General features: G+C 40.7%; 1 protein-coding gene across 1 annotated transcript in view; it reads right to left on the reverse strand.

Annotated features, from left to right (window-relative positions):
- The window catches only part of MUC4 (mucin 4, cell surface associated), a 69,160-nt gene that overhangs the window by 43,599 nt on the left and 13,188 nt on the right, over positions 1 to 12,373 (reverse strand). Inside the window, exons 7-12 of the mRNA XM_078146142.1 lie at positions 12,193 to 12,348; positions 10,644 to 10,768; positions 9,586 to 9,750; positions 2,263 to 2,415; positions 1,254 to 1,384; positions 453 to 541 (exon numbers count right to left, since the gene is read on the reverse strand). Coding sequence (XP_078002268.1) covers positions 453 to 541; positions 1,254 to 1,384; positions 2,263 to 2,415; positions 9,586 to 9,750; positions 10,644 to 10,768; positions 12,193 to 12,348 — 819 coding nt within the window. The remainder of the gene's footprint in view (positions 1 to 452; positions 542 to 1,253; positions 1,385 to 2,262; positions 2,416 to 9,585; positions 9,751 to 10,643; positions 10,769 to 12,192; positions 12,349 to 12,373) is intronic.

Raw genomic sequence — 12,373 nt, forward strand, 5'->3', positions numbered from 1 at the left:
GGATCAGGGTGGGCAAAGGATATGGGAAAAGAGGCTAGCGAACTTGGAAAATACATGCCCTACTACAGAGTTCCAACTAGGCTGGGATGATCAGAACTTTGTTCTATGACACCAAAGTTCAGAGGGTATAAAATATACTTCTTCAACAGCACAGAAACAACTGAGCTTAGTAACTGGTTAGCAAAATTATTAGTTAAAATAAGCTACCAGATAGCACACTACATTTGTTAACAATACCTCTCTGTGAGCCACATAGTAACCAATTTCTCCTCCTGCTCAACTGAATTTGTCTCAATTCTAATATTATTTTCATATCATGAACTACAAAATTGATTTAAGCTCTGAAATTTCTTGATATTTGGTTTGGGGACCAAAATTGCTAGCTACATATATGCTCTGTATCTATTCTTTTTTTGGAAGGTATGTGAATAAAATGAAGGTAATTCTGTTACCTGTTTCAGAACCTTTGACCTGATCTGGACGATATTTCTCCTCTGGGGGCCTTGAGGTCAGGGGATCATTGAAGAAAAATCCATCTCCACTGGGAGCAAAGGAAAGAACCTGAGATTGCAGTGCCTGCTAATGTTAGGGGCTATACTGTGTGTTCCCTGGACAGAGCCCTACGCTAGGCACTGTGAGGAGTCTGATCCATAACCCTAGTACTTACATAGGGAATATAGAAATTCATTCAGTCAGGAGCCCAGGGAAGAAAGACAGCAGAAAAAAATGAGACTGAGCCTGATTGTGTCTTTCCCAGAAAGGGACTGAGAAGGGACCTTAGAAGGCAAATCAGGGGAGGGCAGGAGGAACTCAGCACTCTACTGTTTTGGATACAAATTACCTCACTGAGACATCTTGTCAGGCCTCCCTCTTTCATTCTCCCTCCCAATAGGAAAAAAAAGTATATAAAAAAATAAAGGGCATTTGCCTTCTTGCCCATTTACTTTGCATATATTTTACATTTATTTATCTGTATATATGTTGTATCCCATAGTAGAATGTACGCTCCTTGAGGGGAAGGGCTGCTTTTATTTTTGTCTCTGTGTCCCCAGTGCCTAGCACATAGTAGATGCCTAATAAACGTTTGCTGAATTGAATTTGAGTCAATATGAGTAAGAGGCATCTATGTTATGTGGGGGATGGAGGGTAGGGTAAGGAAGTCATGAATATCTACATATTTGAAACAATGTTCTATGTCCTTTCTTAGAATCAAGTATGACAAACTGAAGTGACAGCCACCTTCCCCATGCTACCTGGAGAAGCCTATGAGAACATCAGCTGCTGAGGATGGGGGCACAGCCCACCTCATTCCACCATTCTGGTAAAGGATCAGGGCGAAAGAGCAGCTCCCATCAGTTGTGAGGATGGCCTGGAAGGTGTTGTCCTAGAAGTTTGGGGTAAACATATAGACACTCAGTGGGTAGTCAACTTTCTCTATATTGCACAGACGTTGTGTTAAATATCACCCTTCCCTCTGCCCCCTAACATACCTAGTATTTTAGGCCAAGCAGTGATGAGAAATACACACACACACACACACACACACACACACACATACACACACAGACATATATACATATACATATATACATACATACATACATACATATATGTATATGTATTTGTCATCAACTCATTTGGGTCTTTAGAGAAATTTTCATCCATGGCTGTCTCAAAGCACTTTATAAACTAGAAATTGCCTTCTTTATAACTCATTTCCAGGAGGTGAGAAAAATTATTCTATATTACAGTTTAAAGTTAGAAAAGATGGTTTACAGGATATAATTAAAGGGATTTAAGTTTATTATTAGGAATAAGAGAAAGTTAAAGGAGAGCTTGATCAGCCTCCTCAGATATATTGTACATAAAATGGTGATCTACTATTCTTTGGTTTAAAAGAAGATAAAAGAAATTGCAGTAGTGAGGATGAGATATTTCTTAAAGTACCTCACAGATACATCTTGGTATTCACAGCTCTTAGCTTGTGCCTGATACAAGACTATTTTGCAATAAATATTGGAATGAATGACTGAACTTAGGCTAGGTACTGCAAAGAATTTCCTGTCTGTAAGGCCTATGACTCCCCGGAGTATGTTACTAAGTAGTTTTGGTTGAATCTCTTTCTCTGGAAAATTTTTAAGAACACATTATATTAAGCTTTCTTACTTGAGGAGAGTTTTGGGAGACCTCTCTCCCCTAAAGGTTCTTGAATGCTTCTTTTCAGATCGCTATACAGGGAGCTTTCTGAGTCTTTCTGCTTACCCCAGATATTCTTTGGGCTGGGTATGGAGGAGCTTTAACCCATGTGATCTTCAGGGTCCATCTGGCCTCATACTGGATCCCAGTAGATTTTAGAATCTGAGACTCCACTTCTTTCAGGAATCTGTTTTTTTCCCCATAGAATGTATTGTATTCCTAGGAAGGAGAGAGGAAAATATAAGGACCTACCCAGAATCCCCTTCTGTTGCCCACCCCTCCTTCTTCTAGGTTTCTCCTTTAATCCCTATTCCTTTACCTCCCTCTACCATGCCCAAATAATTTCATATCATTTTTCATCAACTTGAGTCTTGTTTTTTTTTGTCTCGTTATTAAATATCTCTCAATATTTTCTAAGTCTTTACCCCTTCCCTTGAACCCGTCCTGAAATTTATGCTGGCGCAAGTGGGGATCAGGTATCTGCTTTTTTCTCTAAGTAATTCCTCTAAGAGTATCAGATGATACTTTCACAGAGGGCATCTTAAGGGACTTCACCCCCTCTCTGTGAGCAAAACAGGCCAAGAATTATTCTCTTTCTTTTACAAATGAGAAATTGAGGCATAAAGAGACTAAGTGATATCTCCCAGGATTTCCTAATCTATAGAAGGAGAGTAGATGAGGTGACCCCTATGTTAGACCCTCCCAGCTCTAACATTCTATGATTCAGAAGTAATAACAGTTATATAGTGTTTACTAAATGCCAGCCACTGTACTAAGCACTTTACAATTATTATCTCATTTGGTCTTCACAGCAACCCTACAAAGTAGGTATGGTTATTATCCTCCTTTTACAGAGGAGGAAACTGAGGCAAAGTTTAAGTGATTTGTCCAGGGTTATGCAACTAGTTAGTGTATGAGTCTGGATTTGGACTCAGCTCTCTCTGACTCCAGGCCTGGGGCTCTATCCTCTGTGCCAAGCTGAAGTTTTTTTGGCCTCTAACCAAGTGTTCTTTGCACTAGGGCTTTCAAACCTCTGGCTTCCTTTCCCTAGGCCTGGATTTCCACCTTAGAAGTGGATCATCTATTCTGAATGCAGGATCAGTTAGAAGCCTGGCCACCAGGAGGAAGCTGGGACTCATGGGGAGGTCGTTGTTTGTCTTTCATTCTGGAAGAGGACCATGACATCAGGAAGGTGATGCCATGACTTGCAAATGAATTGGATTTAAGTGAGGCAGAACTGTGCCAAGTCACAGGGAAGTAAAAACAGATGGACAGGACTGAGGCTCAAAGAGGACTCCTAGCAGTAAAGATCTAGCTGGAAGGCTTTCCTCTCTCAGTCTCTCTAATTAAATCCTATCCATTCTCAGCATTTGCATCTCCAGGGCCTATCCCAGTGCCTGGCACTTACTTACTGACTGATCTTTCAGAGTCCAGCTCATATGCTGACTTCTGCATGAAGCCTTCTCTTGCCAGTCCAGCTAGAAACACCTTCTCCTGCCTTTGGTTTTCAATAGCACTTCTGTTCGATCCATATAGTACTTAGCACATTCTGCCTTGTCACGTATCTAAGTCACCTTTGTATCACCTCTAACTTCTCTTTTGCTGCAGTAAAGCTTTTTAAAATTAAATAATTTAAATTTAAATTAATCAGAGTTAATTCAATTTAACAAGCATTTATATTTATTTAAATTGGTCATGTGAGAAGGCAGCTTAATGGGCACTGTAGTCTACTAAAGAGAAAAGCAACTATGAAAAGAGGTACAGAGCCATGGTGAAGAGATTGAATATGATGCCTTTTCTTTAGATTTCTTTTTGGCAGAAAAGGGAGAGGATGAGGCATGAAAGGCAGGAATTTCTGAACAGGCTCACAGCAGGGTCATGCTGGGGGTGGGGTTGTGTTCTGAGAGAAAGTAGACTTAAGTGAAACAGAGAGAAATGAAAGTTATCAAATGGCAACAGGTAAGAATGTGAGAAAGGCCAATGTAAATTCTATGAATCAAACCATTTTAAATCATTTTTATACAAAGTTTTGAGTTCTAAATTCTATCCTTCCTTTCCTCCCCCCATGATAAGCAATCAAATACAGATTATACATGCACAATTATGTAAAACATTTCCATATTAGTCATTTTGTACAAGAAGAGATGAATAAAAATAAAAAAATATGGAAGAAAGTGAAAAATAGCATGCTTCAGTCTGTATTCAAACAATATCAGTTCTTTCTCTGGAGGCAGATAGCATGCTTCATCATTAGTCCCTCAGGATAGTTTTGAATCATTGTATTTCTGAGAATAGCTAAGTCATTCACAATTCTCCATAGAAAAATGTTGCTGTTACTGTGTATAACGTTCTCCTGATTCTGTTCACTTCGCTATGCATCACTTAATGTGTTTTCAAGTTTTCCTGAAATCATCCTGCTTGCCTTTTCTTATAGCACAATAATATTCTATTACACACAGCTTGTTTAGGTATCCCCCAGTTGATGGGCATCCCCTCAATTTTCATTTCTTAGCCACCACAAAAAGAGCTGCTATAAATTTTTTTTTGTACAAATAGGTCCTTTCCCCCTTTTCTGGTTGTCTTTGGAATATAAACCTAGCAGTAGTATTGCTGGATCAAGGATATGCAGTTTTATAGGCCTTCAGTTATAGTTCCAAATTGCTCTCCAAAATTGTTGGATTCATTCACAACTCCACTAACAGTGCATTAGTATCCCAATTTTCACACATCCCATCCGACATCCACATTTTCCATTTTTTGTCTTATTAGCCAATTTGATAGGTGTGAAGTGATATCTCACAGAGTTGTTTTAATTTGTGTTTCTCTAATCAATAGTGATTTAGAGCATTTTTCATATGACTACAGATAGCTTTGGTTTCTTTGTCTGAAACTGCCTGTTCATATCCTTTGACTATTTATCAATCATATTTTTATAAATTTGACTCATTTCTCTATACATTTGAGAAAGAGTCAATTCTCACAGGCCTAAGACTGGGGAACTTATTGGCAAATAGATGAGGACTATTAAGTCACAGTGAAGATGCTGACTGGTATTTGTAAGAGTTTTTTCACCACAGAGTTCCTTCTATCAGTAAAAACTGAGGTCCAGGCCCTTTCCCTATCCCATTGGCAAAACTACGTCAGAGTTCTTTCAATGGACTCGGGCAGATTTATACAACACTTGTTTAAGATAGTGGGGTCCTTTCTAGGAGTCAGAGCTGGAAAGGGTTACCTAGTTGAACTCACTCTAGGTCAGATGTAGGGAACCTTTGGCGGAGGCTGGAAGTCCTCAAGTGCGGCCCTTTGACTGAATCCACACTTCACAGAATCACCTTTGTGGTTCCAGTCAAAGGCCCCACAGGGCCACATGTGCCTCGAGGCCAGAAAGTTCCCCACTCCTGCTCTAGGGGAACTGGAAAATATATGCTTAAGGGTTAACCTAAAGTTATCAAATCTTAAAACCGGGGCAGCTAGGTGGCACAGTGGATAGAGCACCGGCCTTGAAGTCGGCCTCAGACACCTAACACTTACTAGCTGTGTGACCCTGGGCAAGTCACTTAACCCCATTGCCTAGCCAAAAAAAAAATCCTATAATCCTCTGATGTCCCAATTTAAATAGTTTCAGTGACAATTTTGAAATCCCTAAGATTTACAAAGATGCTGCTAATGTGATAACCAGCCCTCCCCTAAAATATGGGGGGGCTGAATCAGCACTGAAATATGTGGTTCTGATTCAAATCCCTCCATAAATCTCAGTGCTCTCTACCTCAGTTTAAAAAGTTTAACCACGGCAAAGGAGTAAACTCCTTAAGAGTTCCCTGAAGGTTGGCAGGTATGTTCTTTGTATCTAGCCTTACAGCCTCAACAAAACACTGAGCACCAAGTGGAAGTTCACAACATGTATGTAAGATACTTAAATGCTTGAAGATAGCATGAAGCATGAGGCCTGAGACATCTAGCACACTAGAAAAGAAGCTACTTTGAAAATAAGACATCCAAAATAAGTTCTATGCGGAACCTCTGAAAAAAGGCAAATAATATTAGGGAAAACTACTATTTTTCTTCCTAAGCTTCCCACAATGCACATGTATCTTAGAAAAAAAAAACAACTTTGGGCACTGCTAATTTCCCAAGCAACATGTTGTAGAGCAGCTGGGTTAAAGAACTTTTTTTTTTTTACTATTTGTTTAAAAAAGTGTGAACCAGAGGAAAAGATGCAAGCTAAGGAGTACTTATATTAAAGAATCTTTACTTTCAAATGACCATCCTTATACTAAATGTAACAGGGTATTTTTAGGCACCTGAGTTCTGTCAGTTGGTTCTGTTCCATCAAGGTTAACTCAAAAGATCCTAAATAGCTGTTCACTCACCCCCATCCAGGTGGAGCTATTTTAAGGTTACCCGTTTACTTACTTCCCGAGGTTTCCTTAATGTTTACAATAATTATGCCCTTTAGAAAGCTACATAGAACTGCATATTCTTTTAAACTTTTTTTCTTTAATGAATTTTCTTCTGCACTAAGACCCACTAGGAAAGCAGAGTAGCATTGCCCCGTAGAATTGAGTAATTTAACTCCTTTCTTCTCTCCTTGAATTTAGTTAGCTTCCTTCTTTCTTTAAGGAATTTTCTCCTGCACTAAGACCACTGAGAAAAGTAGTGTGGCATTCTCCAGCTTACCAACAAAATGCCTAGAAAAAGTTGTACTCATTATATGAGTTAGTAAGAAATAAGAGATAAGACTATTATTAAATCTCTGGATGAGCTTTCAACATGTATGTAGCCAGATTCTCTAGTCTCCAACAATGTTGATATGCTATACCGAACACTATACAGAAGTAATTTGAAGTGTCCACACAAGAATATAATTACAACATGGCTAAAACTTCACATTGTACAGTAGGGTAACTGAACCTCCAACTTATGAAATATGGGCTTGCTTTTTTTTTTCTTTCTTTCTTCCTCCTTTTCTTCCTTCCTTCCTTTCCTTTCTTTCTTTCCTTTCTTTCTCTCCTTTCTTTCTCTTTCTTTTCCCTAATTGTATAATGACTTTGGTCTTTCTTACTTCATCCTTTCCTTCCTTCCTTTTCTTTCTCTCCTTCGTTCTCTTTCCCCTAATTATAAAATGAGTTTGGTTTCACGGGGTTTGGGCTGAATTTGATACACCAAGTCCAACAGGAATTCCACAGTCGCCTCCTTGTTCTTCTGGTACTGGTCTTGGATTAAGTTTAATTTCTCCTGGGTTTCTTCCTCTAATTCGACGCTGTCCATGCTATGGCTCCCAAGTGTCTCAAGTTCCTTGGCCTTAAATTCCTCTTCCCTCTTCAGTCGGTACTTTTCCACCTCATTCTGAGCTTCTTCCTTGGCCCGCTTCAGTCTCTCAAGCTTTCGCCTGCGGGCTTCGGCAATCTTTTCTGAAGCGCGCTTTTCTGCCTGCAGAAGCTGCTGGAGCCCTGCGACTTGCTGGCCATGGCGAGCCCCTCCGGAGCCCAGACTGCTGGGACTCAACCCCTTCCCTCCTTCCGACCACTCTTCTTCCCCGTAGGTCCGCGGACCCATCCCACATCCCGGCTGCAGAGGTGGACTACGCCATCAAGCATTTATTAAACACCTATTATGTGCTAAGGCCTGGAGCCACCAAGGCAAAAAGTCCGTGCTCCCCGGAGAGCTTGCATTTTATCAGGAGAGACCATGGGCGTACACGTCAAAAAAAAAAAATACAAAATGTATACAGAGTATCGGGCAAGGCAAATTTCGGGAGACTTGTGAGGAGCGGAAGAGTTGAGGAAATGGGCTCGTGGAAGACCCGTAGTGACTGAGCTGATCTTTGAAGGAAATTAGAGATTCTAAGAAGTAAAAATGAGAAGAGAGTACAATCTAGGCAATAGGAGGCGGTGAGGGGAGGGAAGAATGGCATGTATGAGAAACAGGAAGAAGGCCAACTTGAATGAAAGAGGAGTAAAGTAAATAAGGCCCAACAGATGGGTTTGATGGCAATAACATCTATCACCTACCCTGTAGGTTGTGAGGCTCGAATGAGATTTCATTTGTACCGAGCTTTGCAAACCTTACAGCACCATGTAAAGGATAGCTATTATTGTTAGCTATTATTTCAATGCTAAAGACAGGAGTTTACAGTTGACCCTACAGGCGATAGGGAGGGAGCCCCTGGATGTTACTGATCTGAGAAGCCATAGCGATATGGCCAAACCTGAGCTTTGGCAGACGTGTGGAGGGTGGATAAGGGACAGACTTGAGGGAGGAAGGCCAATTAAGAGACTATTTCAATATTCCAGGTCAGCGGTGATGGAGAATTAGGGTGGTGTCTGTATGTGAAGAGAAGGGGATGAGTATGAGACATGCCATGCAGTCTTGGCAATGAATTGGATATGACTGAGAATGAAGTCAAGGATGACTCCTAACATTGCAAAGCACTGTGACTGAAAGAATGGCGGTAACCTCAAGAGAAATAGATTATTTAGGAAGAGGAGGGAGTTTTGGGAAAAGATAATGAGTTCTGTTTCAGACAAGTTGATTTTAGAAATGTCTACAGCATAACCCATTCAAAAAGTCTAATGAGGAGTTGGTGATGTGGGACAACAAGGGATTGGACCGCAGGAGAATGACTAGTCTGGGGGTGGGGAACCTGTGGCCTTGAGGCCACATAGGACCTTCTAGATCCTTAAGTGCAGCCTTTTGAATGAATCTAAATTTTATGGAAGATTCTGCAAAATTTGGATTCAATCAAAAGGCAGCACTTTAAGGATCTAGAAGGCCACACGTGGCCTCAAGACCGAAGGTTCCCCACCCTTAGACTAGAACGTTTTGTAGGAGGGGACTCAAGCTGAAACAATTCCTTAAGGTGGAGAACATGGGGGACACGCTTTTAGAAGGCAAGTATTGTACTTCATTCATTTCAGCCCTATATCCTTTTCATTCTCTAGCACAATGTCTTGCACATAGCAGATGCTCAATAAATATTTTTGACTGAATGAATAGCAATAGAACCAATAATCCAGTCCAGGATCAGAAGAATACTTTTTGACATGATCCAAGTTTATTAAAGCAAGGTTCTTGAAACAACTTATTTTTGATGTGTGATTTCATTGATATAGGGAACTCTGGAGAGGAAACACCCTAAGTTGGCATCTGCTCACAATGCATCTTAGAGAATTTCCTGGGTCACAGCAGGGTCTAATGATTTACCTAAAATCACACAGCTAGTGGGCATCAGAGGTAGAACAGCTCTTTGTCCACTTTACCTTACTGATCCTCTTGTCTGGGTGTCCTTGATCCTGATTCTTAGCCATTCTTTTCCTCCCCTGCTTTCCACTCCTCCCACTCAATTCTAGACACCCTTAGTACCATTTGAACCAAACCAGTCATACCCACCTGGTAATATATTTCTCCTCGACCACTGGAAAAATCAGCATCATCCCAAAATGCAGCCACTGTGGCCAAATGGTAGTTGGCTGTAAAGCCCCCGGGAGGTGGGTTCGGGTAGGAGAAAATGTCGAATTCTGAGGGTGGGAAGATGATCTGGCCATTGTCTGTAAACTGAAGGTAGTCATGTTAGCATTCAGGCTCTTAGCAGAAGAGAGGGAGGGAACCAGGAGCTTAGTTTAGCTGAATGTGCAGATGGGGCAGTAGCTGGCATCATAGAGATGGCACAGTATCTTGGTATATATCATCCATCCCCTTACCTTCAGGTTAGTCTTTTGAATCATCCCTGCTTCACTAGGCAAATTTATTACAAGGATTTTATTTTACTTTTCTTTTTCCATTGGGCAGAGGAAGGTGGAAAGAGAAGGGGAAATAGGGATAGGGCAAAAACGAAAGAAAAAAAGAAAAACAAGAGGGTCACTGAGACATCTTTTATTAAATATAGAGAAGAGAGCAGAAGGAAGGACAAAAGAAGGTCCGACAAGGAAGACAGTTTGACCTTATTATATATATAAAAAGAAAAGCAGCCTATACATAGAAGAGACCTGTGTTTTCATATACCCCATCTACTAAGCATTTGATGAATTCAGGATAAAAATTTTATTTTTAAAAATCATCCCACGTAACTCATTCATCATCCCATATATAGTCAAAAACTACCTAAGAATATGGCACAGTCTAGGGACCCTTTCTCAGCATAACATTTTTAAATAATTGAAGGAAATACTTAATTTCTGTTAGAGGTTAGTGAAATAAAGATAGATTTTCCCTCCATCCCCAATAATGGAATTCCTGAAGTCTATCCATGGACCCCTTGGGGGTCCAGGTTAAGAACTCTGGGACCAAAAGAACCCTCTAAGTTGTTGATTAACTGAAACAAATACCAAAGAGTAGCTTGGAGCTAGAGTTGAAGTTCCTGAATCAGCAGGTCCCAGAGCTAAGAGGCACAGGAGAGAGGCTAAGCCACTAATTGGCTAGGCCAGGAGAAGCTCTTCAATGTGACATACATAGAGGAAATCCCGGAGCCTGGAACCAAAGGGGAATCCAATCTGAGGCCTGAAGACTCCTACAGTGAAGTCCACTCTCATACTGACATATCTTTGGTCCTGTTCATAGGGGAAGAGTGGAATACCTGAAAATGGAAGTAGAAGAGAAATGAGATACCTTTGTAAGGGAAGTCTAACTCTAGCTAAAAGGATTCATCTTCCAAAGCAAATCAACCTGGTCAGTCCCTACATAAAACCAAGGGTTTAGGCTCAGCACTGATGCTGTCTTCCCCTCTTTTGGGCTCCTATTGCTCCTGCTTCCAGAATCATTGCATAGTGGAGGAGTGTGGGAGAAAATTTCCAATTGTAATTTCTCAGCTCCTATGTAAAAGAGTGGACTTATGGGATAATTTTTTTTCAGGCAATTGGGGTTAAGTGGCTTGCCCAGGGTCACACAGCTAGTAAGAGTCAAGTGTTTGGTCTGAGGCCAAATTTGAACTCAGGTCCTCCTGATTTGGGGCCGGTGCTCTATCCACTGTGCCGCAAGGCTGTCCCCTTTATGGGATAATTATTGTCACCCTTGCCTAACTCAGTGGTGACAGGACAGCACCCAGACTCCCCAGGACCCAGAGGTAATATGGATAGACAATATGGAGGCAGGAAATTCTGGGTCTGAGTCCTCCCTTTAACCATGATCATGGGCAAGTCATTTAACCTCTGCGAATTCCTCACACATAAAATGGGGATCATAATATCAGTGGGCCCTACCTCAAAGAGCTCCTGAGGTCAAAAGAGATAAAATAGAAAATATTTGGCACATTTTTAAGCACTATATAGTTATTTACACATAATAGTAATAGTAGTTGTTATTATTAAGCAATAGAGGTGAGGAGAGGCTAAAAAAACTAGTCCCAGGAGACTTAGATCATCAGTAGTAGAACTAAGTAAGAGACATGAGTATTAATAACCAATGATTTGGGGAGATCCAGAACTCCCCCATTTTTCAAAAGTCCTGATTTGAAAACTTCAGTCTCTTGAAGGACATTATTGATAATACGATTGGACTAACCTTCTTAACAATTTTGTTCAGACCCCACCCAGGTGGGGAAGCCATTGTGCTCTCCTCAGGTTTGAGTGAGGATAAATTCTTTGAATAGATTGCCCAAGGTTGGGGTTAACTTAGAAGTAAATGACATAATCAAAGTTCATTTGAATCAGTTCATCCCCTTATTGTAATATTCACTATCTCATTAATTGTTAACCAATCAGAGTGCCACCCTTGGGAACACCCTTTTTCTAATGGGCGTATTATAAGCCATGAGCTCACAGCCATGATTATCTTTGGTCTAAAAGAGAGATGGCCAAATGACCATTCTTTTGTTAAAGTGCTGGCATCATTAATAAAATGAGAGACATAAAAAGTTATGTCTCTCAAACTGTAAAATGCCATAACAGGGACATAGATTTCCTGGTTCCCAGGCTTGCCTCTTGATTAGATAGAACTGCATAATACCTTTTCCCAACAAACACTTTAAGCTCCAGCCAGACATGGATATAGAGCAGCCCTTACCTGTAAAGGGACTGGTTGTGGATGTTCTTGGTTGGGTGATGGTAGATATTTCTGGAGTGGAAGCTAGCAGGGCAGGAAGGGTAGTTTGAAGTGATGTTGTGGCTGTACTCTTTTCACTGTGGGTCCATGGTAGATTTGATGGAGAGGTTGTCATTTCTAGGTTTAGGAGAGGGAGTGTTCT

The sequence above is a fragment of the Phascolarctos cinereus genome, unplaced genomic scaffold (assembly GCF_003287225.1).
Source record: "Phascolarctos cinereus isolate Bilbo 61053 unplaced genomic scaffold, phaCin_HiC Scaffold_726;HRSCAF=1367, whole genome shotgun sequence".
NCBI classification, from domain to species: domain Eukaryota; kingdom Metazoa; phylum Chordata; class Mammalia; order Diprotodontia; family Phascolarctidae; genus Phascolarctos; species Phascolarctos cinereus.